Source organism: Strigops habroptila, chromosome 13 (genome assembly GCF_004027225.2).
Source record: "Strigops habroptila isolate Jane chromosome 13, bStrHab1.2.pri, whole genome shotgun sequence".
In the NCBI taxonomy this organism is placed as follows: domain Eukaryota; kingdom Metazoa; phylum Chordata; class Aves; order Psittaciformes; family Psittacidae; genus Strigops; species Strigops habroptila.
The window spans coordinates 3,640,407-3,667,850 of NC_044289.2; the positions used below are offsets into that span (position 1 = coordinate 3,640,407).

General features: G+C 48.0%; 1 protein-coding gene across 1 annotated transcript; it reads left to right on the top strand.

Annotated features, from left to right (window-relative positions):
* Positions 1 to 931: 931 nt before the first annotated feature.
* Positions 932 to 27,087, top strand: CHMP4B (charged multivesicular body protein 4B). The gene is made up of 5 exons (XM_030503509.1): positions 932 to 1,346; positions 20,672 to 20,849; positions 21,593 to 21,707; positions 22,239 to 22,365; positions 25,539 to 27,087. The coding sequence occupies exons 1-5, from the start codon at positions 1,151 to 1,153 to the stop codon at positions 25,604 to 25,606; spliced, it is 684 nt and encodes a 227-aa protein (XP_030359369.1). The 5' UTR covers positions 932 to 1,150; the 3' UTR covers positions 25,607 to 27,087.
* Positions 27,088 to 27,444: the final 357 nt, after the last annotated feature.

Here is a 27,444-nt window from a genome sequence, read left to right on the forward strand (position 1 = left end):
GCCTCGGGACATGGGGGCTGAAAGATGCCGCCCTGTTCGCAGCACTGCACCTGCAGTCCTGGTCCAGCTCGGGGGCAACAGCACAAGAGGGACGTGGAGGTGCTGGAGCGAGGCCAGAGGAGGCCCCGGAGCTGCTGCGAGGGCTGGAGCAGCTCTGCTCTGGAGCCAGGCTGAGAGAGCTGGGCTGGGGCGGCCTGGAGAAGAGAAGGCTCCTGAAGGGGAGACCTTAGAGCAGCTCCAGTGCCTAAAGGGGCTACAGGAAACCTGGAGAGGGCTCTATATGGTCTGTAGCGGTGCTTTCCCTGCGTGCTGGGGGGACAAACGCGCTCTCACCCCATGAGCAGTTGTTGGTTCATTTTCCTCTCTGCCACTCAGTGTTTCAGAGCACTGCCCAGCCCAGCGCCGCTCACACGCAGCGAGTCATTTCCTTGAGTGATTTCCAGCAGGACTCGCTGCTATTGCCCCAAATCTCTCATGATTTAACCCCCTTTCCCCCACGCTGTGCCGGGCCGGGGTGGTCGTCACTGTCACACGTGCCGGGGGCCCAAGCACAAGCCGAGTACCCAGTAGGGGCTGAGGGGCTCGGGTACCGCGGCCACCGAGCGCGGAACGTGTCCGCGCTGCCCCGGGGATGGGAGCGTGTGGCGGGGGCAGCCTGGACGTAAGGAAACAAGTCACTGGCAATGAAGCAACCGCGACTCCGCGTTTAAACGCTTGATATTGGGAACGGGGGGGGGGGTCAGGAGCAGGGCTGTCGCCTCCCGCTATCGCGACAGCGCGGTCAGTCGCGACACCGCCCGCTCCCGCGGACGTCAGCGCGCCCCGTGACGCCGCTTCCCGGTTCCGCCGGGCGGACCGCACCTTCCCGCCGTGCTCCGCGCCTCGCTCGGGCCGCGACTACATCTCCCAGCATCCCCTTGGAGCCACTCCCGCCCGCGGCGCAGCGCGGCTGCCGCGGGGCACGCCGGGAGCTGTATGCGGGGGGCGGAGGGGCGGGCTCAGGCGGGCGGGGTCGCGGAGCCCTGCGGGAGAGCGGCGGCGGCGGCGGCGGCGGCGGGTCCGGGAGCGGCGCGTACCGGGGCTCACGGCCGTCCTCGCAGCCCCCGCCTCACACAGCGGCCTCGGCGGCCCGGCCGGGCGCGGTGCAGCCATGTCGGGGCTCCTGGGGAAGCTGTTCGGGACGGGCGCCGGCGGGAAGGGCGCCGGGAAAGGCCCGTCCCCGCAGGAGGCGATCCAGCGGCTCCGCGACACGGAGGAGATGCTCAGCAAGAAGCAGGAGTTCCTGGAGAAGAAGATCGAGCAGGAGCTGGCGGCCGCCCGCAAGCACGGCACCAAGAACAAGCGCGGTGAGAGCGGCGCGGCCCGGCCCCCGGCGGCGGCAGCAGGGCCGGGGCGGGGGGCGCTGTGCCCGGCTGCAGCCCCGCCCCAGCGCGGCTTGTCCCGGAGCCTGGGGAAGGGGAGGGACGGGACGGGACGGGACGGGCAGCCCGTGTCTGGGGGTGACTAACGCGGGGCCGCGTCACTCCTGCGCGGAGCCATGTCACGGGGGTGCCGGGCTCCTCCGAGGAGGGTCCGGTCCGGTCCGTGTGCCGCGGTCCGGGGAGAGGCGAGGGGAACGCTGCGGAGCGGGGGCCGGGTGTTGCTGCTGTGTCCAGGAGCGGCGGGGACAGCAGCGCATCCCTGCGGGATCAGGCCTTGTTCGACTGTGCTGGTTTATCTTCTAACAGACAAAACTCTGCTGAGTTTCAGGATTTGGTTAAATATGTTTGTGTGGTGGTCAGGGAACCCTAAAGCTATACGTGGCTTTTAAATGGATATGAGAAACTGGTGTTTAGTGGTGGAACCTGGTCTTCCTGGGGAGGTCTAGCTATGCATTTGCAAGCCGTGCTTGATAACCTAAAGGGGCTACAGGAAACCTGGAGAGGGGCTTTGGACAAGGGCCTGTAGGGACAGGACCAGGGGAATGGCTTTAACCTGCCAGAGGGGAGATTGAGATGAGCTCTGAGGCAGAAGCTCTTCCCTGTGAGGGTGCTGAGGCGCTGGCACAGACTTTTCCCAGAGAAGCTGTGGCTGCCCCATCCCTGGCAGTGTTCAAGGCCAGGTTGGACACAGGGGCTTGGAGCAACCTGCTCTAGTGGAAGGTGTCCCTGCCCATGGTAGGGGGGTGGAGCTGGGTGAGCTTTAAGGTCTCTTCCAACCCAAACCACTCTGTGAATCTATGTGTTAATGGTCTGTTAGCCTGAAGACAAGAAGTGAGTTGTCATCTTGGGTATTTCACTGCTTGGCTGAGCTTCCTTCTTGTTCTACAATGGTGGTTAAAAGTGGTGCGTTCAGGAAAGCACATTTTGGTTTCTTTGTGCCAGCGTTGCCCTCTCTGTGCTGGGTGGCAGCAGGAGGTTCAGCTCTGGCTGTTTAGCTGTGGCTCCAGCTCTTGGCCAAGTAGCAAGGGTTAGTTTACAGGAATTACTGATACGTTTCTGCTTCATATCCCTCCTTTGGTCAGCATTTTATGCCTCCTTTCACACTTCAGAACAGTGTGTTACAGCAGGGCTTCTGCTCGCGCTGTGTTTGAGCAGTAGAGCACATGGAGCAAGCGCAGGAGCGTGGCTGGGTTTGGCAGCTGTGGCAGAGGCCTCGCTTCTGCTGCCCCAGGTGTCTTCTGAAGGACTCACCAGAGCCTGACTTCAGGCTTGACCGCATTAACTTCTAAATCACATGTATTGCAACAGTTTTAATAAGTCTGAGTTTCTGGTGCAGTTTTGAGCCTAAAAGGAGAACTGAGCTTAAAAGGAGAACTAAAATCCATCTCTTTCTTCCTTTCCCCTTCTGCAGTTTCTGCATCCTCTGTCTTCACACTGGTCCCGTTGAACTTCTAAACTTCTTTTTCTGCTGCTGGTTGTTGAGGTCTTTGTGTTGCCTCGCTGTAATGCCATCTCTCTCCCTGCCTTCCTGTGCATGCTGCCCTTCTGTGTGCTCTGGAGCACTTTGGGCAGTGCAGGGATTAAGTTTCTCTGGGGGTGGAGGAAGAAGGAAAACCTGCCCATTCACTGCCAGCATTCTGGGTCAGGCTAATTGAGGTCGGCAGAAGAACAGGATCCTGGTGAGTAATCAAAGAGCTGTGAAAGGAGAAGGGCTGGGGATGTGCTGGAAAACAAACCCTCTGTTTTTCCAGAGGACTCCTGAAACTAAGAGGCCAACTTCTACCATTGGGCTGCTGTAAAGGCAGCTGATACCTGCTTGCTGCGGAGTGAGGTTCCCTCAGCACAGACTGAGGGGCTGCTCGTTTATCCCAGTCACTGGCTGAGCTCCAACAAAATGCACTTTTAATATCCAATTGTTTGGGTTTTTCCATCTCTGGCTTCAGGCTGGTTTAGAATCCAGGAATCACTTAATTTTGAGGCAGAGTCACTTAAATCCATAAATAATTGAAGTGAAAATAAAAAGATGTTGGTTTATATGTGCAAGTCTGTCTTTTTAATGGAAACCCTTTGATATAGTTGAAATGTTTGAAGTAAAACTATCAAAAGCAACTAACTAGAGATTAGTTTTTAAGTGTTGAGCTTGAGGAATCCTTAAGCTTTGTTAGATGTCCAAGACTTGGGGGTTTTACTCCTTCTGTGTATCCCTGCTGCCCATAGGGAAGTGCACTGAGGGTGATGTGTGTGTAATGCTCAGCTGGACAGAAGAACACACGTGTCTGCAGCAGTGGGGCAGGGAGGTTACCCGAAAGCCACCTTGGAAAACCTGGAATGCAGTGTCTGTTTGCTCAGAGGAAAGCTGGCTTCTGGCACACTTGGGGTGAGGAGAGGAAACATTCCCTGCTCTGCAGCACACTGGGGGATTGTTTGGGTGCCAAGTGAGCCACATCTCTGAAGGCTCATTGAGTAATTCCTGCTGCACTTCTGGAGTCTAAGGAAAGGACAGAACTTAGAGGCTTCTGGCTCCCCTGCCTGCCCCAAGCAGGGGTTTATTAATGAGGAACTTACTGTAGATGTATCTTTTTCACAACCTGCACTTAGGATTCTGTGCTGTACAACCAGCCAACTCCTCATGAAACTGTGAAGTTAAAAGTGTAACTCTCTGGTGTAGGTTTCCTCAGTCTTGGGTTGTTTCTTGGCATGGGAGGCTTTCATTTACTAAAAAGTGCCTTTTTCAGGGTCTTCCTGTTCTTTCCTGGCTGCACAGATGTGGCACTTCCGTGACCACTGTGCTTCTGAAGGAGCTCAAGTCATTTCAATAAGGAGTACTCTTCTTTTGCTTTTTGCATTCACTCTACTTATTCCTTCTCATTAGCCCACAATATGGAGCCAGGCTGAGAGAGCTGGGCTGGGTCAGCCTGGAGAAGAGAAGGCTCCTTAAGGGGAGACCTTGGAGCAGCTCCAGTGCCTAAAGGGGCTCCAGGAAACCTGGAGAGGGGCTTTGGACAAGGGCCTGTAGGGACAGGACAAGGGGAATGGCTTTAACCTGCCAGAGGGGAGACTGGGATGAGCTCTGAGGCAGAAGCTCTTCCCTGTGAGGGTGCTGAGGCGCTGGCACAGACTTTTCCCAGAGAAGCTGTGGCTGCCCCATCCCTGGCAGTGTTCAAGGCCAGGTTGGACACAGGGGCTTGGAGCAACCTGCTCTAGTGGAAGGTGTCCCTGCCCGTGGCAGGGGTTGGAACTGGATGAGCTTTAAGGTCCCTTCCAACACAAACCAGTCTGGGATTCTGTGATAATATCAAAACAGCTCCTGAGGCAGGAAGAGGGCAACAGACTCCAAGTGTTAGGTTGGTTTGAGGCACCTCAGCTGCTTCTGCAGCATGTTAGGGAGCGCAGTGGTTATGGCTTTAATGTGCATGGTGGTTTTTGTCCATGGGCTGAAAAACTGCTGGGAAGAAGACTGATAATCTTCAGAAGGGTTTCTTGAAAAGATGCAAGTTGATATTCCCTCTTCTGGGAAGAGCTGGGGTTATGTCGTGTTTCGGTTTGTGTTCTCACGGAGATGCTCAGTCAATTCTTTTGAGAACAGCACACAAGCGGGTGCTTATCTTACTTTTTCTTCTGTTTCTGCAAGAGGCTCCTCAGCACCTTCACTCCAGCAGCAGCACAGCATGGTGTGAACACCACTGAGCCACTATCTCCCTGGGTTTTAAAGGTCTTGAAAACAGACTTTGCTCTAACAAAAGAAGTGGCAGCTCTGGGCTCAGCGGTTTGGGAGTGCTGCTGCAGCCTTTCATTCCGCTCCAGTTTGTCCATATGGAGGCGGTTCATCACGCAGGCATATTTTATCAGGGCCTCAAACTACACAAACCAAACCAAACTGCTGGATCTTGCCAAGGGTTATGAAGTTCTGGGGCTCAATATTCCGTTTAAGCATCGCTCAAGCTATATCTTGATCACTCCTGTTCCAGTTTTACTCCTTTCCTTGTGACTGTTGCCTGGTCACACAAAGCCAAGCTGCCAGGGGAGTACATGCATATGCAAAGAAGCCACAGGTTAATTCCTTGATTTCCATCTACTTATAGACTCATGGAGTGGTTTGTGTTGGAAAGGACCTTAAAGCTCACCCAGCTCCAACCCCCTGCCACGGGCAGGGACACCTTCCACTAGAGCAGGTTGCTCCAAGCCCCTGTGTCCAACCTGGCCTTGAACACTGCCAGGGATGGGGCAGCCACAGCTTCTCTGGGAAAAGTCTGTGCCAGCGCCTCAGCACCCTCACAGGGAAGAGCTTCTGCCTCAGAGCTCATCTCAGTCTCCCCTCTGGCAGGTTCAAGCCATTGCCCTTGTCCTGTCCCTCCAGGCCCTTGTCCAAAGCCCCTCTCCAGACTGGGGGCTCCTCCCTTTGGAAATAACGATTCCAGAATCTGTTTCTAATGGAAACCCAAAGCTCAAGTTATGTCTCGATATTAAAATTACAGTAGGGAGAGGAATCCAACACTGACCTGTGGTGCCATTTTCATAAACAGTCCATTCTAGACTTTAGATCAGGGTGAATCAATGCGGTTGCGTTCCTGCCTGCCACTAGATTTTGCCTTTTGTCCACAAAGACCAGAATGGGTGACAAGCTAATATCATGCCAACATGCAGTAAATACTCTCAGGCTTTAGCAGGAGGCTGACATTTCCTGGATCTTCTATCAGCTCTGGTTTCTGTTGGGCAGTGGGTTTAATTCTCTGGTGTCAAAGTTTCACTGAAATTGAATAGAACAATTTTTTAGCACTGGTGACTGGGCACACAAAATGGATGCAAACCCACTGCTACACTCCTGCTGTATAATTGAGGCTGTTCCTGGAAAGAGAACACTCCAATGCTCCACCCTGTATGAAAGCAAACAAACAGGAGAGCTGGGTGTAGGCTGAAGCCAAAAGCCAGGATTTTATGCCCGCCTCCAGCTTGCAGTAAATCACAGGGCTGCCACAGGTAAGTCAGTTCAGCTGATCTGATGGAAAATGAACTGTTCACCACCCCCTCGCCTCTTTTTAGTCTGTCACATCAGTCTGCTGCTCTGGTTTGCCTGTCACTGTGTCTGGAACTGCCTCTTTCAGTAGCAGCTGAATTAGTTAACTAGAAACTAATTACTTAGTTAGAAACATGCAACTGGTGCATGGTGGTGTGGCTGTGGAACCGCCACCGGCTGATGCCGAGTGATGTGGTGGCCAGAAGCTGCCTTGTCCTGCCTGTTTCTCTTGTGCTGGTGTTAGCACTGGTGCGGGCAGTGCATGAGGTGGATGAGTTTGCTGATCCAGCCAGAACTGAACTCCTTAAAAATAAAAGGTTGTTTTCTGCACTTAACCACATCAGTGCTGGTGCTGGCAGGGGAGGGAGCCAGGAATGTGGCTGGAAGGATGAGGGCAGTGCTGCCTGTCCTGCTTGGTCAGCTTAGAGGCACTGCTTGTGATAAAATGAGTGTGATGTGAGTGTGATCTCCCAGGCAGGGGCCCAGCTGACCAGTCATTAACAACAGACGCTCCTGCAGGATGCTGTGGGCAGTTTGGTTTAGCAGGTTGAGCGGTTCAGAATGTTGCACCAATCTGGAATTCACGGAACAGAAAGCTGCAGCTTTAGGCCTGGCTACAGGCAGAGACTTGAATGACCAGTATGGAAGGGCTTAGACATTAATGGATTGTTTCCAAAAGTGTTTTTAAGGTCTTGCTTGATACTTGGCAAGAGAAGTGATCTCTGTTCGCAGAGTCAAACACAATGAACCTGGTTTTGTTTCCATCATGCTGATGCAGGGGAAGCAGGAGTCCTACAGCAAACACCATCCAGCCCTTCTTGTAGTACTTCATTCTGCTGTGTTTGAAGTCCTAGTCTAATGTAAAATACATCTTTGAGTTCCAGGTGCTTAACCATAAACCAGGGCTTCTGCAAGAGAACTGAGAGCAGCACTGCCCCAGTCCTTCATGTCCCCTGAGATGAATGGGTTGAGCATTAACCACCTCTCTTGGGAAAAGTGTGATAATTCCTCTGTTGAAATAGGTGTTTAAAAAGACAAAACTTATAGTTTGTAATTCTGCCCTACCTGTGTTTAACAGAGGCTTTTGGAGACTGGTTGCTGGAGTATAGAGCAGGAATGGGGGGATTCTCAAATACCTTTTAAAACAGCTTTTAAAAGTGGCATAAATAAAACCAACCCCCCCCCGTGTTTCTGCCAGATGAGTTAGGGACTGCGCTGGATGCAGTACATCCTTCCTCTGTCCCTGTTCTCCATCAAGCCCTGTCAGAAGGCAAACCTGGCATGTTTGCAGCCACCTACTTTGGTTTTATTACCTATTTCTTTCCAAATGTGCTAATGTTGGATTCTAGGATCTCATTAAGCTCCAGGCCCAGCTATTGAATCCTGCTTAAGGAGTGCTGGTTCAAAGCTGGAATTTGCAGGTGATGCACATTGTTAACTTGCTTTACCTCTCTCATGGTTACTCAGACTTGTGCAGAAAACTGCTGGGCTGTTTCTCACGGGCAGAATTAGTGCTGAGCTGTGCAGTGTGTATCTGGACCAGGATGTTGTTGTGCTTTGCACTTGTATCATTCAGGCCCATCAATCCCTTCTGGCTTGTTCTCACTGGATTCTGGTAGGAACCATGTGCTTATACTTGGGCATCACTGGGGCTGTGCAGCAGGATTCCAGCTGGACCTGCTGGGATGTTGGGGATGGCTGGGTGCTCAGGTACGCTCCATGGTGCAGACTGCAGTGCTGCTAGGCACACAGGTCGCTGTAGGAAAGGTGCTGCATCGGGGCTTGGAATTCAGAGCGGCCACTGCTCCTTACCTGACAAATCCTGGTGCTTCCAGGCCTGAAGTGAGGGGGAAGGACATGGCCATGCTTCATTGCTGAGCAGGGGATTAACTGAACGCAGGAGGGAGGGATGGTGTCACACCAGCAGGAGCCTGCAGCCAGTGCTGTCCAGGAAAAGGATTACTGGTTGTTGATGCCCAGACTGTTTTGCTGTTGCTCTTTGGTTTGGCATTCAGGAGTGACCTACGCAGGAGGGTACCACCACCACCTCTGAGCTCTTGTAGCTGCCTGTTCTACTGGACTGAATGGATGTGTTTACAGGACTTGTGTTGCAGCTCTGCATGTGTTGTGCCTCTTCTTGTGGTAGCCCCCCTCTGCTGCCTGCACACGTTGGGCTTCTGCCTGCAGAGATGCTCTGCATTGCGCCTGTGTGCTTGTACTTGCTGGTGGCAGCAGCAGGCTGGGGATGCTCTGCTGGCACTCACTGGGCCTGGCTGGGAAGAGACCACTGTGATGATTTTGGCAGCTTTTTGCTCTCCCCTTGGAAATCCCATCTATTTTGGAAAAACTCAAAGTTGTTACCATTGCCCTGTCTGGGTTTTGAGGCAGTACGTGCTGCTTGTTCAGAGACTTTGCATGGGATGTGGTGTGAGCAGGGAGGATGTGGCCTGACCTTCTGCAGCCAGCGAGGCTCCAAAAGAGAGAGTGTGGGAGTGAGGTCTAAAGCAGAATCCTGTTGTTCACTCACAGCGCTTAAAACTGGGTGATTTTTGCACAACTGTGAAGTGAAGCAGCTTGCATGTTCTCCATGAAGTTTGCAGCCAGTTGTCCAGCAAACTGGACACAAACTGCCTGAAACAGAAAGGATACAGTTGGAGAGTCCTAAATAGGCCATACATCAGATGTTGACAGACCTTTGCTTTCCCTCAGACGAGCCAAGGCCGCAGCACGTGATAAGGAGGTTGGTTCTGTAATCATCCCAGTGGAGTCTTTGAGCAGAAGCAGTGTTAGAGTTGCTGAAGATGTTGGTAGATGGGGGCAGCTCTGCTCGCAAGGATGTGCCCAGGTTGCAGGTGAGGAACCTTCCCTGGGGCCAGTGCCAAGGGCAGTGAAATGGCCACAGTGACCCCCCCGCTGGTGGGAACACGGGAGAGCACAAGTTTCCCCGGTGATGCTCCGTGCCTGCCTGTGGCAAAGGCAATAATAGTTCTGTCCATGATGTCCTTGCACTTGGAAGCCCGCTTGGAAAAGATCTGCTGTGGCATCCTCCAGGTTCACTGTTTGAATGAAGCTTTGCCAACAACCATTTTTATAGGGGCTGATACAAGAATAGGGCAATGATACAGACAGTGGTTGTCTTGAAAGTCTTGAAAGTGTGTGCTCCTGCAGTCCTTGCCCTCCCCCAGGTCAGGGAGCCAGCTCAGCAAGTTATCAGTCCAGCTGATGATCCATCCTGGACTGTGCTGCTGCAGCTTGCACATCAGATCTAGAGCCATAACCAGACAGTACCACCTTCCACTGCAGCTATTCTCCAGCAAGCAATTGCTTCTGAACAGAATATGAGATGGAAAGGGCTCTGTCCCCAGTCCCTCATGCAGTAGCTCTAATGCATTGAGGTCAAGAATTGGTTTAGACACCAGGTAAACCAAGAGACTTGGTAGCGTGGTCACCACCCTGCTGGCACAAACCCTTTGAGGTTAACCTGATATGTCATGTATTTGGCTGTGTAGCTGCATCTTGAGCTCATTTGGGTTACTGCCAGGCTCCTCCATGCTTTCAAAGGCTTGCAATGTCTTTCACTGTAAAACCTGACGTTTTTGTAGTCCCTCTTTCATAACATCAGCTACGTTGGTTCTTCCACTAATGTGGTGATGTGTTATGTGTTACCCAACATCCATGTTGTATGTGCTCTTCATGGCTTGGCTGGAGCTTATTCATGTTTAAGGATGTCATGTTTACTTCCAGGTGACTGCACTGAGGTGCCTTGGATGTAGTGGAAAAGAAACACAAAGGCCAGGGTGACAGCAACATCAGCCAGTGGTATTCAGAACCTTGCAGGTGATTTTTGTTAGTTATGAAATAAAGCAAGTTGCTATAAAGCAAACTTCGTTGTGGGCTGACAGGAGCTGTGGACAGTCACTGCAATCTCACCTGAATAACAGGTCTTCATGGCATCCCCATGGTGGGCTCAGCACGGGCAATGTCCTGGGCGGAAACCCAGTGGTAGAAAGTCTCTTCTGGGAAGTGCTTCCGTGGCAGCACCATTGACTCTGGGAGCTGGGCACTGCCAAAGGGAACAGGATTGCCATCAGGAAATGCAGTTCTGGCCTCAAAAGGAGCACTGCAGCGTGGCCAGTTAAGTGTGTGGAGGGGGATTCAAGAAGTACAAGTGAATTTTTTGATGGAAATAAATATGTTTTGTCGTCTTTGCTTTAGAACTTTGGGGTTTCTAAAGGTTTGTGGTTTTGACTTTCCCCCTTCTTCCTTAGTGTTGGAATCTGAGCATACATAAGTTTTCATATCTCCAAATAGCAGAACTTCACCAGATGAGATGTTAAGAGAAATGCTAAATATTGTGACAGCCTCAACGAAATTCTTAGACTTGGCAACACTCTAATAGTAATTGCCTAAAGCTGGAAAATGCCTGATGGATTTACCCAGGCAGCCGCTGGCTTCATTCCCCAGGAACTGAAGGTCTCAAAATGGGCCACTAAGGGTAGAATCTTCTGAGTTTTGTGACTTAATCACAAAAATACTGTTAAGCGTAAGGAATTCGGTTGGTTGGGAATTTGCCTGTGAGAAAAGAGCAGTTTTATAGAATCCCAGCCTGGTTTGGGTTGCAAGGAACCTTAAAGCTCATCCTGTTCCAACCCCCTGCCACGGGCAGGGACACCTTCCACTAGAGCAGGTTGCTCCAAGCCCCTGTGTCCAACCTGGCCTTGAACACTGCCAGGGATGGGGCAGCCACAGCTTCTCTGGGCACCCTGTGCCAGCGCCTCAGCACCCTCACAGGGAAGAGTTTCTGCCTAAGAGCTCATCTCAATCTCCCCTCTGGCAGGTTAAAGCCATTCCCCTTGTCCTGTCGTTATATTACTCTGTGTTTCAGGGACACCACTGTACTCACGCATTCTGACCTTCGGAAACACACTTTCTGTGCTCCACATGAAAATGACTGTGTGTGACTAGTTCATAATGAGGGAGCGTGACAAGGAAGTGCGTTACGTTTCCAGCCTTGCACGTCAGCCATGGCATGTGGGACACCACCAACTGCTAGTGCAAAGGTCGAGCTGATGCTGATCAGAGCACTGAGCAGTGCTGCAGTCAGTGAAGGAGGTGGTGGTTGCTGTTTGCTTTGGGTATTGCCTGGATCAATGCTCTGTTTGCTGGTGTACTTTTTCCTCCTTATGTTTAGACCAGGAATGCTTATTGTTGTTTAATTTCTTGCACAATAGACTAAATGTTCCGGCACTGCTTTGCTCAAGAAGAAGTTGTAATCTTGTGTTTTAAATACAGATAGGACAGAAACTTTCTTCTAAAAAGTTTGGTAAGATTAATGGGATTTATACCTACTTTTTTAGCTGCTTGATGCACTGGAAGATATTTTGTGAATTGCTTTAAATTGCCTTTCTGTTTCCTAGGAATATTTTTGAGACATTGTAGGCACTTTGCTAATTCTCAGTAGAATGAGAGATGGGAGTTGTTGCCTAAGATTAAGCTCCTCCACTGCAGGCAAGGCAGCCGGTGCCTTCTTACACCTCCTGGTGCTTCTTGTTTATCCCACTTCAAGGGCAGTGAGGATGTCGCTTGTGATTAAATTTGCTGCTGAGGCAAATGCCAGGAAGATGAAATGGTATTTTCAGGAGCAGCAAAAATAATGATGCTTCTTTCTGTTGAGCACATTGCAGATGGATACACAGTGCAATGTGCCAGGCAGCAGGAAGTTGAGCATCTCAGTCGTCTTTAGTGTCTGGGCTTTCTGCTGGAGACCCCCCCATTTGGGGAGCTCCTCTGCAGGTATCTTGCACTCTTTATTTTGGTGTGTATAACATTTGGTTTACAGTATTTGTGAGGCTACTCTGGAACTTGTTCATCCCATATGAACACAGCTGGTGTCCTTTTGCAGTGCTCTCTCTGCTGCTGCCATTTCTTTTGTTTGCCAGAGACAAGGTAAGAATTAGATGTGAGATAAAGTTACCTTCCCTCTCAGTCAGAGGGGGAACTAACCCATGTGTCTTCCTCTTGTTGAGAAGCCTTTTTACTTTAGATATGAGTGTGATTTTCAGCAGATTTTTGCAGAGGCAGCCACCAGTGGGGTTAAACTCTCTGGGTTCACAAACACATGGAGCTTGGTACAGGTCTGGGTTTGAATTCAGTGAAACTCTTCAATGATATTCCCAGTTTTCCCCAGTGCTCTTTGAAATTACTGGTCCTCCTGCTCCTCTCAAGTTGAGACATGTCTTTGCCAGCAAAATTTGGAGTTGCCAGGATGTAAAAAAAGAAGTCTAAAGTTCTTCCTTGTTTTTATCTACAAATCTACGTGTTTCTACTAGTGATATTTAAAAGCATTAATTTCTACTAGTGATAAAGCATTAATCCCATAGAATCACTGTATGTGTAAATAGCCCATTAACACTACTTGTCCTCAAGTGCAGAAGCAGTACTTATTTACAGAAGGGCTGTTGATTTTTAACTAAATCACCCATATGTTCATAGTCAATTTTTCCTCTCTGAATGCAGTACCATGTAGTAAAATTGTTTTTATTATCCTGCAGCTTCTTAGCACAGTGAAAGTTTTCTTTATTTCACTTAAACTTCTGTAAATATTGCAAGGAAAATCATAGAATCATAGAATAGTTTGGGTTGGAAAGGACCTTAAGATCATCTAGTTCCAACCCCTTGCCATGGGCAGGGACACCTTGCACTAAACCGTGTGGCCCAAGGCTCTGTCCAGCCTGGCCTTGGACACCGCCAGGGATGGATCATCCACAACCTCCCTGGGCAACCCATTCCAGTGCTTCACCATCCTCACTGTAAAGAACTTCTTCCTTATATCTAATCTAAACTTCCCCTGTTTTAAATCTGTTTAAAATCCGAAGGTTTATAATGGCTCTGTTACTATTAATTATCTACAGGTTGAAATACTTCAAAACCACATAGAATCATAGAATCCCAGCCTGGTTTGGGTTGCAAGGAACCTTAAAGCTCATCCAGGTCCAACCCCCTGCCACAGGCAGGGACACCTTCCACTAGAGCAGGTTGCTCCAAGCCCCTGTGTCCAACCTGGCCTTGAACACTGCCAGGGATGGGGCAGCCACAGCTTCTCTGGGCACCCTGTGCCAGCGCCTCAGCACCCTCACAGGGAAGAGCTTCTTCCTTATATCCAACCTGAACTTTCCCTGTTTCAGTTTGAACCCATCACCCCTTGTCCTATCACTCCAGTCCCTGATGAAGAGTCCCTTTCCAGCATCCTTGTAGCCCCCTTCAGACACTGGAAGCTGCTCTGAGGTCTCCACGCAGCTTCTCTTCTCCAGGCTGAACAGCCCCAATGTTCTCAGTCTGTCTCCATACAGGAGGTGCTCCAGCCCCTGGTCATCCTCGTGGCCTTCTCTGGACCTGCTCCAACAGCTCCATGTCCCTCTTACGTTGAGGACATCAGAACTGCACACAGTGCTGCAAGTGAGGTCTCACGAGGGCGGGGCAGAGGGACAGGATCACCTCATTCAACCTGCTGGTCATGCTTCTTTTGATGCAGCCCAGGATACCTGAACTGAAATGCTTACAGATAGCATTTCTTGGGAGCAAAGTGGAGTTATTCGGGTGAGCAGTCATGCTTTTCACTCAGTGCTGACAGAGGAGGAGAGCCTGGCTACATGGCTCCGCTGTTTTCACTTGTGAGTGTGCGTTACTCAAACCATAGCACCACTTCCTGCTTATCAGTCCTGGTGGAGGGCTGGGTGTTCCTCTGGTAGGCAGAATGATGAAACCCTTCTTGTTGTTCACCCTGGACAAACAGTAAGTGTGAAACTGCTGGAATTTATGGAGGATCTGTCACAGAAATGCCAAATCAATAGGAAATTTCGAATAGGATTTTGGAGTTCATCAATTGAAGACTAAATAAATAAAACCCCTCAACAGTAGACAAATACACCCTCACAAAAACCAACCAAACCAACAGAAAACCCCAATAAACCCCAAACCAGAGGAAGAAATAGCTTTTTATTTTTTATTACAAAATATTATGTGTTAAAAAGGCTGTTAAATGGTTTTCAAATGTACCTTCATGCCTGTTCTTCCATTCCACTTGTTGTATTCGCCAGTCCAAATCCAACTGCTTTTAACTCAGCTGCTGTTGCACTGGACTCGCTCCTCTCTGGGAGCTGATGTTTCCTTTGTGAGATTCTCTGTGTAAAAAGGACCTGCGGAGGTTAGAGTCTGGTGTCATTAACACTGAGCCATTTTCTATTGCTTTGCCAATGGAAAAGGGGTCATAAACTATTGAAATCCATTGGAAGTGGTCAGAGCTCTGTGCTGAAACCTTTATGAACAAAAGCTGGCTCCAGCATCCCAGTCGTAGCTGATAATAGAGACAATGATCAGATCAAAATGTCACATGGAGAAGCTCATTTTGAGCCTGCTCAGTGTCTTCTGATGGATGGTGGGAGTCACCCAGGTAGTTTTAAATGTATTACCTTTTATTGTTATCATATATAGAACTGCTTTTTCCCCAGTGCATACTTCATGCTTTCTGCTGAAACCTTTACTAAAAGTCAAATAAAGTACAACTAAATGTTATCTGCTTTTTTTTTTAGAGGCTATTTTAAGTGCATGCACTTCATAACGCACATTGGACTTATGAGCTAATCCACACACTGCGCCTGTTAGTGATAAGATACAGGTTGTAAAGGTTGTGTAAAATACTGAGTGATTACAGGCAGGTTCTTGCTGTGTCTTGGAAAACAGACTGCCATGGCATGAGCAAATCTTTCTGCTGTCATTGGGTCTGTGTTGGTTCATTAAGGGAAAGTTATCTTAAATGTTAAACTTCTTTTTAATAGTAAATTCTAAGTCTACCAGTAGTTTTCTCTTCTCTCACCAGTTATCTAATCCCTGGCTGTTTAGCAGGTTGGGAGAGTAATTTGTTAGTTTATTGTTGTAAAATGGTTCAGCAACTACTGTCTTTTCATACTGATGGGTTTATAAGTAATAGGACGTGCAGAGACGTTCTAACAGTCTTCCAGTGCCTACAGGGGCTACAGGAAACCTGGAGAGGGGCTTTGGACAAGGGCCTGGAGGGACAGGACAAGGGAAATGGCTTTAACCTGCCAGAGGGGAGATTGAGATGAGCTCTGAGGCAGAAGCTCTTCCCTGTGAGGGTGCTGAGGCGCTGGCACAGGGTGCCCAAAGAAGCTGTGGCTGCCCCATCCCTGGCAGTGTTCAAGGCCAGGTTGGACACAGGGGCTTGGAGCAACCTGCTCTAGTGGAAGGTGTCCCTGCCCGTGGCAGGGGTTGGAACTGGGTGAGCTTTAAGGTCCCTTCAACCCAAACCATTCTATGATATTTCAAGAGGAAGTTAACCCCAACCAAAGGCAGGATGCTCTGGGAGGAGAAACTTGCGGTGTCATTGAGTGTCTTCCCTGGAGCATCCTTTCACACAGTGGGAAAGCTGCTCATAGGACAGCGAGCACTGATCAGACCCTGCCTCTCACCTCTCTGTACCTGTTCCTGGTGTACAGGTTCCTCTGGCAAGGCTGGAGAATAAAGGCTTTAAACTTAATATATGGTCACAGGTCCTGCCGAAGCGGTTCCACAGCAGTTAAAGCTGGCTATTAAATGATGCTGCCTACCTATGTAATTACTATCTTGGCAGCAGTAAAGGCATCATTAGGGGTGTGGGACCCAAGGGCTGCCCCTTCCATGGCTGCCTGATATGACAGCAGTCTTCATGAAGAGCAGAGGTGGGCCATATTGCACTTGGACTTCGAAGGACATCCACTTCTTGCATGTGTGTGCTGCCAGAGGGTGTGTTTGTAGCCTGTTGTCTCTGGTTCCTATTTATTTCAAATTCTGGAAACTTCTATTTTTTGGAGAAAAAGAGCCAATGCCATTCCCATCAGACGAAGTACTTAGAGCTTTGACTTCAATGGAAACTTAAAAAGGATTTATTTCTCTTGTAGTACCCAAGATTTCAGTAAGTGTTTATGCTATGCTGATGGTATAGACTCTTTGCAGGAAAAATGGTGCAACTGCTCATTAGTTTCAGAAATCAGGGCTTAAATAGGAGAGTAGAGATAAAGGAGCTGTAGATCAGAACAGCATCACCTGCTTGGATTTACACCTCTCTCAGGTGCCTCCATTCTGTAAGGTATGTGAAGCATGATAGCAACATGTGGAAAATCTGCAGCTCTGTTGTCTCTGCTAGCACAGACTGGTGCTGGTCCTGCATTTCAAGCAGGATTCTGTGGCTCTTCCCCCTTGACTGTGTCTGGCCAGGGAATGGCCCCTGTGCAGAGCTTGGCATCGCTCCCATTTTTGCCTCCAGATGAACCCTTACTGTAAGAATTCCTTGTGAGCTCTGAGCTGTGGGTATTGATGTGGTGTGCTCATCCAGAAAGAGCTGCAAATTGGGCAGTCAGGCCTGAGAGATGGAAAATTGACTTAACTGTAATGGTCTTAAACAAACAGGATGCTGCGAGGGCTGGAGCAGCTCTGCTCTGGAGCCAGGCTGAGAGAGCTGGGCTGGGGCAGCCTGGAGAAGAGAAGGCTCCTGAAGGGGAGACCTTAGAGCAGCTCCAGTGCCTAAAGGGGCTCCAGGAAACCTGGAGAGGGGCTTTGGACAAGGGCCTGTAGGGACAGGACAAGGGGAATGGCTTTAACCTGCCAGAGGGGAGATTGAGATGAGCTCTGAGGCAGAAGCTCTTCCCTGTGAGGGTGCTGAGGCGCTGGCACAGACTTTTCCCAGAGAAGCTGTGGCTGCCCCATCCCTGGCAGTGTTCAAGGCCAGGTTGGACACAGGGGCTTGGAGCAACCTGCTCTAGTGGAAGGTGTCCCTGCCCATGGCAGGAGTGGGAACTGGATGAGCTGTGAGTTCCCTTCAACACAAACCAGTCTGGGATTCTGTGAATTCTATGAATGTGAGTGTCCTAAATTAACTTGTTTTTTTATTAACTTCTTCTAGTTATAAACAAGAAGTTTACATTAAAGGCTTGTTAAGCCGGAAACCCAGCTGAAAATAAATAGCAGGAAGCTGTGATCATCTAATTTGAGGCCCCGAATACCTTGTTCCACATTCCTTAATGCTTCGAGCTGCAAAAAATGACAATCCCCTGTGTAAGATTTTCCTCAGTGAAGAAGCTCATTTATCACTTTGATGTTAATTGACCTGTGCTAAATATTTATTCCAAACTGCCCAGACACAGCAGCTCTGTGTGTGGCCCTGTGCATAGTGCTGGGGGTGTGGATCAGCCCTTATTGCTTTTAGGCTACCGAAACAGGCATTTCATAGAGTCGCAGACTGGTTTGTGTTGGGAGGGAGCTTGAAGCTCATCCAGTTCCAGTCCCCTACCACGGGCAGGGACACCTTCCACTAGAGCAGGTTGCTCCAAGCCCCGTTTCTCTCAGTCAGTCTTCAGGTTGGTGCAGGTGGGTGCTGTGGCCATGAGAGGCTTTGTCCTTGCATCCACCTTATGGAAGAGGCGGGGAATACAAATACCTTCCTTGGCCACTCTTGCTCTGAAGGAGTTGGAAATGTTTCTAGAAAATACCACAAATCCATTTGGAGTTAATCACTTGACACAAGGCAAGTTTAGTATGAGATGTTCAGATTCCTGCTCCTAAACCAGGGGTCTGTGTGCCAGGCTTCTGACCATAGCACCCAGGTGGGAGAGCTGTGCTGTCTTCAGGGCTTGAAGTGGATCCCGGCTCTGCTGTGCAAGCTGGAGGATTATGCACCGTGCTTTTGTAAAAGCAGGAGCCTTGATTTCTATATACAAATGATGAATGAATGAAGGAAAGGATTTCTAACAGAGTGGAAACTGGGAGCGTGTTCTGATACACCGAGCTGGTGTGTGTGGGAAGGGAGGGAATAGGGTCACAGTCCTGATACAAGCTGATCACAGGCTCTTTTACAGTGATTCTTGCAGTGTTTGGTGTCTGAGCAGCTTGTTTTCAAAGTACATAAGCATGAACTGCAGCTAAACTGCAGCTATTCTCAGAGAAAGCTGTAGTGAGGAGCTGTACATAAACTGTAGTTTACTTGGGCTTGTCTAATGGTTGTAAAATCTCTGGGTTTGCAAGTAATCCTCCATGATGCACAAAATCCTCCATAAAGAACGTGTCATCGCTGACACTTCCCCAGCAGCTGTCACTACATAACCACAGCCCATTAACAGCTTTATCTTTGAGTAAGAAAACTTTATCTATCCTTAATGAAACCATTAGCACAGAATTAACCAGACTGAATACACCAGCAACGTGTTGCTCAGCACTTTGTGGTCTGACATAAAGCTGGAACGTGTCAGATGATGTTTGTGTCGTGCTTGATTCCGCAGAGCAAACGCTGTCATGTGTGTTACGCAGAACCCCAGGCCTGTTCCCACTCCTGTCGGAGGAGGCTGGATGTTGGACTGGACCCAAAGTACTGGGGAGATTTACTGGTTGTTGGGGTGAAAGTCACTGAAGGGGCTTATTTTGGATCTTTGGGTTCAGTCAAGGTGACCTGTGCTCTGTGGTTTCAGTCTTCTGCTGAATCAACCTGTGTGCCTCTGTCCTTGGCAGCCTCGACTGTGCCTTCACAAAGTACTTCTCCATTCTCTAATACATCAGTGTAATTCTGAAGTAATCAAATCCATCATATTCACAACCAGTTGTAGAACTGAAGGTATGTGCAGGGCTTCTGGATACCAGGGCGTTATCCTGAAGGACTGTCAAGCTTCTCCTTATGGCATCTGACAAAGTACAGAGCGGCCGCAGGACCAGTCTGCTTTTAGGAGAGGAGCTACTTGGTGTGTATTACAGGAACATACTCATCATGTCACAAAGTTATTACCCTCTCGGAGCAAGGGTAAGGGAAGCTGTCTGCTCCCGGGATTTCCTACTTCACTCCAGGAAATCTGCAAAGGTTTGAGATAACGTCACTCAGAGATTTAAAGGTCTGAAGCCTTTATTTGCCACCATTCCTGGTGCATGTGACTGAGCTGTGGGAGGTCACAACGTGGAGTTTCATCAGAGCTGATCCTGTGTTGTGTTAACTCTTTCCTGCTGGGAGTCTCGCGGAGATGGAGAGCACTGAGGAAATGAAGTGTGCATGTGCCTGAGTTCAGGAACCGGGATCAGGGCTGGCAGGACAGAGCTTGTGTCCACACTGAGGTTGTGAACTACATGGACGGGGCTTGGAGCAACCTGCTCTAGTGGAAGGTGTGCCTGCTCGTGGCAGGGGGTTGGAACTGGGTGAGCTTTAAGGTCCCTTCCAGCCCAAACCAGTCTGGGATTACATGACCAAGACTGTCATGCAGTGGACAAGTCTGTTCATATCAAGAGAAGTAGAAACACCATGAAGGGAAGCTGTACTTTGGTCTTCCTCCATGTCATAGTTGGTGTTTGTTCATCAGCCCTCTGTGTTTGGCAGGTCTTGCCACACTGCAGCTCCTACCAAAGCTTTTAGCCAGTGCGGATCAGATGCAGGTGCAGTTTGTGTTCACTGGCAGTGTTTTGGGAACAGTGCTGTACCTGTTGCCTGCCCGGGTGTCTCGGGAAGAGCTCGCTGTTGCCTATTGTGACCTGTTGGGTGCGTACCTGTCTGGGTGGGGTGGAGCCGAGCTTGGAGAAGTCTACCTGTACAGCGAGTCGGACCAGTCCTCCTGCACTGGTGAATCCCTGTTGGGTGTGGAGCTCTGTGTTGGTGCTGCCGTGGGTGGGCATGCACAAAGCTTGGTTTTGTATAAATACTTCTAGATATGTTCAATATGTGCATCTCACAGCATTAAGCAGCAAAGCTGAAGAAACACTTGGTTTGTATTTGAATGAGCTGCTTCTGTAGGGACCTGCTGCAGCTCCATAACCTCACCTGGCAGGAGCTGCACCAGCGACTGTTGCCCTGATGTGTTGGGGTGATGGCGAACAAGGATGTTTTTAGGTGGCTCAGCTTGGCTATTGAAGCCTGCTGGGTTTTGTAGTGTAGCCTCTGGTGTGTGGTGCGTTATGAGTGATCCTTGAGCAGCTTCTTGGTGTGCTCTGTCGTGTGACAGGCGGTGGGCAGCAGGCATCTGGCCACCTTTAAACAGCTTTGTTGGAGGAGGTGAACACAAGGGGTAGGCAGCTTAGTTTATCTAGGAAGAAGAGTGGACAACAAGCAGCAGAATGTGCTATGTACTTCTCTGTGCTGAGTGGCATTTGGGACAAGATGTGAATGGCTTTTTGGGGCATAAATCTCACAAATCCTTCCCTTTTCTTTGTTGTTCAGCTGCTCTTCAGGCCCTGAAGCGTAAGAAGAGGTACGAGAAGCAGCTTGCACAGATAGATGGCACGTTATCAACAATTGAATTTCAGAGGGAAGCCCTTGAGAATGCCAACACGAACACTGAAGTGCTTAAGAACATGGGATTTGCTGCTAAAGCTATGAAAGCTGCTCATGACAACATGTAAGTTATTCCCTTCTGCGTCTTACCATAGGCCGTTTAGTTTGTCATTTGTTTGAGCTGCTAAATGCCAAATCTTTCATAACCAAAGGTAGAACTAGAATAGCAAAATCCTTTAAAATGCTCTTACTGAAGCTAAAATACCAGATATACTTTGATATTGAACAAAATATGCAAGTATCAATGCTTTCACAGTTTCCCACAGTTTTATACAGCACCAAGCTGCTGGTTTTGCCCAAAAGAAAGCTAGCACCAGTGTAGGCTAAAGCAGATGGGAGGGTGCACCAGTTACAGATCCATCTAGTAGCAGCAAGCATTTTAGGCCTCAAGGGAAGACTTTAATGTCTTTCTGTGCAGTGGAGTTTGTGTTTGTAGCAGTAATTAAAGGTAAACTGCATTGTGGGAATGTTGTACTTGCTCCAGAAGCAACTATTATAGATGTAATAATGCTGGATGAGGCAACAGAGCAGTTTGTTATTAATACTGGTAATGCAGAACAAAAACTCTTCATGTGAAGGCTCTGTATATAAATGCTGTGAGCTAAGCTGCAAGGGCAAGGTAAAATATACATGCACAGTTTTGTTGAGGTGGGGATAACATTCAGACTTGCATGCAAGGTGTATTTTGGGGAAGGACCTTATAAATACCACCATGGTGTGATGCCTCTGCAAAACCCAAGAAATAAAGCCTGAAGTGACGCTTGGGAAAGTGCCTGATTGTATTGAACTCTTTCCTTTCTTTTCCAGGGATATTGATAAAGTAGATGAATTAATGCAGGACATTGCAGAACAGCAAGAGCTGGCAGATGAGATTTCAACAGCCATCTCGAAGCCAGTAGGATTTGGGGAAGAATTTGATGAGGTATGCTTGACATTTGCCTCTGTTGATATCATAGAATCATTTATGTTGGAAAAGAGCCTTAAGATCATTGAGTACAACCATTAGCCCAACACCGCCAAGTCCACCACTAAACCATGTCCCTAAGCACCACTTCTACATGTCTTTTAAATACCTCCAGGGATGCTGGCTCACGAGATCTTTCATTTGAGATCTGCATATTGCATGTGTCTAGGTGTAGTTCTACGATATAAATTCTCTCCTAGAACTAGTTACTTAGCTGTTCTTACAGTGCATAGAGCAGGTGTGGCCCTGATTTTCTGATGAGAATGCTCTAATTTGAGAATGAACTTAGATTTCTTCTTCCCTTCACTGCTTTCCTCACCCACCAGGAGCTCAGGTACAGGAATTCAGGCTCCTCATCTCCTCACTTTGCTCTTATCCTGTGCATTTAAGCTATTCTCTTTAATAATACAACCAGCTAAATCTACTTGCTAATAAATATGACTTAAAGTTTCTTTTTTTTTTACTTCGTTTTCCTCCTTTAAAACCCAGGATGAACTCATGGCAGAACTAGAGGAACTAGAACAAGAAGAACTAGACAAAAACCTGCTGGAAATAAGTGGTCCCGAGACAGTACCACTACCAAATGTGCCCTCAATATCAATACCATCAAAGCCAGGTATGGATGGGGCTTTACCAGAAACATCTTGGATTGTTTTGAAGTATGTTTATTACAACTGCCAGCTCCTCAGACGTGAGAGATGTAGCTGCAGGCAGCGCAGAGAAGTTGCTTCATGAATCACAAATACATCTAGTGCTGTTTCTCCGTGGGGGTAACCTGCCTTTCAGAACCATGCAAATGAATATCCATCACAGGAACAGTTATTATCTCTTGTAGCACTACCAGTTTATCTACAGCGTGGGTGATGCTCAGGGTAGAGAGGAGACGTGTTAAAAGGAAGCCTTCTACCAGTAGCTGCTGGCACAACAGGGAAGTAATCTTGACAGACATCCTAAGGGGGAAGAAAAGGGAGTGGAGAGTAAATGAGCTCTTGGAATTAGTCCCAGGCTGGTGCAGATTCCCCCGCTGAACCATGCTTCCTGGCTGCTGCTTTGGTTTTTAACTTGATCCCAGCTTTTCTGGCTTTTGGGATGAACTAAGCTCAGAGTCCCCTTTGGGGACAGCTGTTGCTGCCTGTGAGGTTTGCACATACTCAAGCCAGACAGCACCAAACTTTGGGTCATCCTAGTCTTTGAGCACATGTATCTTGGAAATCTTAGTTACTGTGATGATTTTACATGGGGAATGAGCAGGAAATGTTCCTATTTACACAGGCAGTTCAAAGCTGCTCTTAAATGTGAACTGATCGCTCTTCTATGCACTAGAAATGATACCTCATGAAATATCACTGAGCTGGAATACCTCGGGCATGCATTAATGGATATGACACTTTACTAGCCTATTTTGCTGAATCTGCCTTAGTGTGTGATGAATAAGTTGTAGACTTTGTGGCTCCAATTCGTGTGCTTACTTAAATAAAAAAGGGCCAGAACAATAGTGGTTGAAAGTAGTCCCAGTGGGTCAGTGTGTCTCTAATTACCTTGCTGCCCTTCCAAGCTTAAAAGGACTTGGGCAACATCAGACACTGCCAGACAGCAAGGTTCTGCTTTAGGTGACGTGCTGTGAAGTTTGCTCCTGTGTCTTAGAGTTCTTTTATTATGACAGAATTGATTTAGTGTTTTCTTGGTTGTGTTTTGCTTGGCAGCGTTGCTGACAAGTGATGATGAGAGGGGAGTAGGTTCTATCAAAATAGCTTGAATCTGAGGCTTCATCTAGCTTCAGGTCCAAAAGCAGGAGAAAGAGATTAAATAAATGTGCCTTATCATTTGATTCCCTAGCTGGTGTAAATGGTTTTTGTTCTCTAAATAGTCTTTGGATATGGACATTAAACCATACTGACTTGAACCCAAATACACCCAAATACATAATATTCTTGCATTATATTAGGTAGAGGTGACTGTGCACTAGTCAGAGGCTTTGTAACTGTGCACATATTTTACTGTACTACATAAGACTTATGTAGACAGAGCACTTCCTAAAATAATAATACAAATTATGAATGTTTTGGTAGTAAAAATGCTGAGGATAAAACTCTCTGTTTTATAGGCTTTACGTTAAGCTGCTGTTGGATGGCGATTAGAATTCCATTACTGCATTTAAAGGGCATGCTACTTAAATAAAACTGCTCCAAGGCTGGCATTTGGGAAGCTTTAGGATTCTGGGGTGGTGCTGGGTGGGGATTTTGTGTGGGTTTGCTTTTGGTTTTATTAACCTAAATAATTTTTCACTGAAATTTGACTTAATATACACTGGGATTAAAGGTTTGCTTCTGACCATCATGGGTCAGACTTTCAAAGGGACTACTTCACCTAACAGGGCATTGGAAAGAAGTAATGTGCCCTCTGCAGTAGAGCTGCCTCTATTACCTCCTTTTCAGTCACTGAATGGAAAATGTTTGTGAGCTTTCCTGCTTTTCCAGCTCTCAGGAGCTGTCTGGATTTTGACTTAATCAGTCTGAATGAGAAACTTTCAGCGGTTGCCTGTCAGCTGAGTTGATGTCAGAAGGAATTCAGGGAAAAGCTGGTTTTGTTTAAGGGAGACTGGAAGAGCTTAATATAGAAAACCAAATTCCAAACTTGGACAAATAATAGGTCTGGAGTTTGACTTAAAGCTGACTCAGTTCTCTCTTACACAAATGTTTCATTGGGAATGACACAAACCATTTTGAGTAGGAATTATTTGACCCTTTTTTGCCCTTTGGAAGCAAAACCATTGCAGCTATTTCTGGGTTAAAACCTTTTTGCTCAGTGAATGGTTTAATCTCCAGAGACTGAGTTCGTGCCATTATGACAAATAGCAGCATTTGCTCCCCTGGAAGGACCAGAAATGAGAGCAAGGCAGTGTGTAGCCTGCTGCAAAACATTCCCATCCAACCTGCTGCTAGAGGGGGGCAGTAGCACATACCCACAGTTAGCTGTTCAGCCCCTTGAGGAGCTTGAACTGTCATGAGAGTTGGAGGTCTCCAAATTCTGTACCTGGTTCGGCCAAATCACAGTAGAGTCATAGAATCCCAGACTGGTTTGGGTTGGAAAGGACCTTAAGAACATCCAGTTCCAACCCCCTGCCATGGGCAGGGACGCCTCACCCTAGACCCTGTCACGCAAGGCTCTGTGCAACCTGGCCTTGAACACTGCCAGGGATGGAGCATTTACCACTTCTCTGGGCACCCTGTGCCAGCGCCTCAGCACCCTCACAGGGAAGAACTTCTTCCTTATATCTAACCTGAACTTCCCTGTTTTAGTTTGAACCCGTCACCCCTTGTCCTATCACTACAGTTCCTGATGAAGAGTCTCATTTGTTGCCCTTTGAGGACTTCATGACAGAATAAGGCATTAATTTTTATGGGAGAGATGTTGTAATACTGGATGAGTTTCTGTAAGAAACTGTGTGCCTCTGAGAGGGGCTCAGAAGCTGAAGGCTTGGGGTCTGCTGGAGGCTTGGTGCTGATGGAAACCAACAGACACCACTGGTCACACACGTCCCTTCATGCAGTCTGTGTTCCTCCATGTGAGCTGTTGGTTTTCCACTTGAAGCGGTAATGTCAGGAAGTTCAGCCCATGCTGGTTTTTCCAGAAGGCACCTTTTACTTCAGTTCTTGTGTATTTTTTATCCTCTGCTGGCATTTGGTGCTTCATGTATTGGTTTGGTCAGTGGCACAGAGGCTTCTCTCCTGCAAAGAATCAGGTTCTGTCAAGATTCTCACTCATTTATTTCCTTTTAATGTTTTGCAGCCAAGAAGAAAGAGGAAGAGGAGGATGATGACATGAAAGAGCTGGAAGCTTGGGCAGGAACCATGTAACCACAGCAGTAACTGCCTGCAAAAGACTTTGATTACCTATTCTGGGTGCAAATGTGTTGTGTTGAGGAGAAAGCATAAGCAAAATGTCTTTATCTTTAATTTTAACCCAAAGCAGTGGGAACTGCATTGCTGTTTTCTGCGTAGCATGGTCTGCACAAAGGAAAGAGAGGGGAGCAGAGGGAATTGCCTGCGGTTTATACGGTTGAATTGCTGTAAAAAGGTCTTTGCAAAATCAAAACATTCAGCTTTTGGACTGTGCTACTGCCACTGCTGGATCTTCATCTGCAAAGTTTGGGCCATATTGAATTGAAGTAAGCTGAAAAAAAGAACACTCTGTCATTTTAAGTCAGTTTAAGTGTGTCTAGAAGTCTCGTGAGGCATTTACAAACCAGGACAAGTCGTAAGTCACCATCGGCTTCTTATTGTGTTTAGGTGCAAGAATGCTTTAGGTTTTTAGTTCTTTGCAAGTTCTATTTATATCCCTTGACTGATGTGTGGCCAGCCTTGTGTTTGTCACTGCAACAACCTAGTCACTACTCCCATTTCAATTGGTGAGGAGGCTTTGCAATCGGCAGATGCTATCTTGGAAGTAGGGAAGGTTTCAGTTTCAGTTGTACATTTTTCTACCTAGCACTACAATGTTGATTGCTTTTTTGTGATAATTCATAACCCATTCAGATACATGCACACAATTATTTTAATTAAGAAACTACTATGGATTGCACTGTATTAAATATCTCGATTAATTTTCACTTGGTGCTACTGGTGTCAGTTCTTTCGTGGTGTTTAATCTGACCGTAAGTTACCTGCAGTTTGGCCTCTTTCTACACATGTAACATGGTCTTTAAAGCTAGTTGGTTGTGTGTACTACACTTGTATAAAACTACAGTCTTAGCTGAGTAACACTGCCAGAGGGCTGCTTCACCTGGTTTATTGTAATAACACTCTGGTCCCCCATGTCAAAATGCCCACACTAAGAAGTCAAAGCTGAATTAATAGTATAAGCAACAGGTTTAGGATAGAGCTGGGAGCTTCAGCTTTGTGTTTTTCGTCAGCAATGGTATCTTTGTGCTAACAAATGTATTTTAAAGCAGTGGTATTACAGGAGTTCTGGGTGAGCATCTCAAGTGCAGTGAAGTGTCTTAATAGAAGTGCTCAGGTGTAGCTGGGAGAGGAAAAGAAATCCCATAAGCACTGTTAATGCTTTTAAGGTTACTGCTGTTGCTACTCAGAAGCTGTAAGTGATGGGGGCACCAAGTGGCAGCCCGGCTGTGCCTGGGCTGTGCTTTCCTTCCTGCTCATTTAGCCAACTGCTGTAACTAAAGAAAGAACCTGTTGTGCACAGCAAGGGGCAGATGCTGTGATGGGTGCGTGTTGTGATTCCCGTTTACTTTTAGCCAGGCAGCTGGAACAGCCTTATTCTTTACAGCCTGTTTGTTCGGGATTGTTTTAATAAATGACAGAGTGGTTTCTTAATCCTATAATTTATGAGTGTGTCTGAGGACTGTCACCTTTCTGCTTTGAGTATCACTGATGCATTGCATAATATCAGTGAAGAGCTAAAATACCTGGAGTAAAATGGAATGGCTTTAAGCTGAAAGAGGGTAGATTTAGCTTGGGCATTATGCAGAAGCTCTTCCCTGTGAGGGTGCTGAGGCGCTGGCACAGGGTGCCCAGAGAAGCTGTGGCTGCCCCATCCCTGGCAGTGTTCAAGGCCAGGTTGGACACAGGGGCTTGGAGCAACCTGCTCTAGTGGAAGGTGTCCCTGCCCGTGGCAGGGGGTTGGAACTGGATGAGCCCTAAGGTCCCTTCAACCCAAACCACTTTGGGATTCTATG

Coding starts and splice junctions, on each gene's coding strand:
- CHMP4B (XM_030503509.1), top strand. CDS start 1,151: ATGTCGGGGCTCCTGGGGAAGCTGTTCGGGACGGGCGCCGGCGGGAAG. Junction 21,708..22,238: donor TTGGGGAAGAATTTGATGAG/GTATGCTTGACA, acceptor TTTAAAACCCAG/GATGAACTCATGGCAGAACT. Junction 22,366..25,538: donor ATCAATACCATCAAAGCCAG/GTATGGATGGGG, acceptor AATGTTTTGCAG/CCAAGAAGAAAGAGGAAGAG.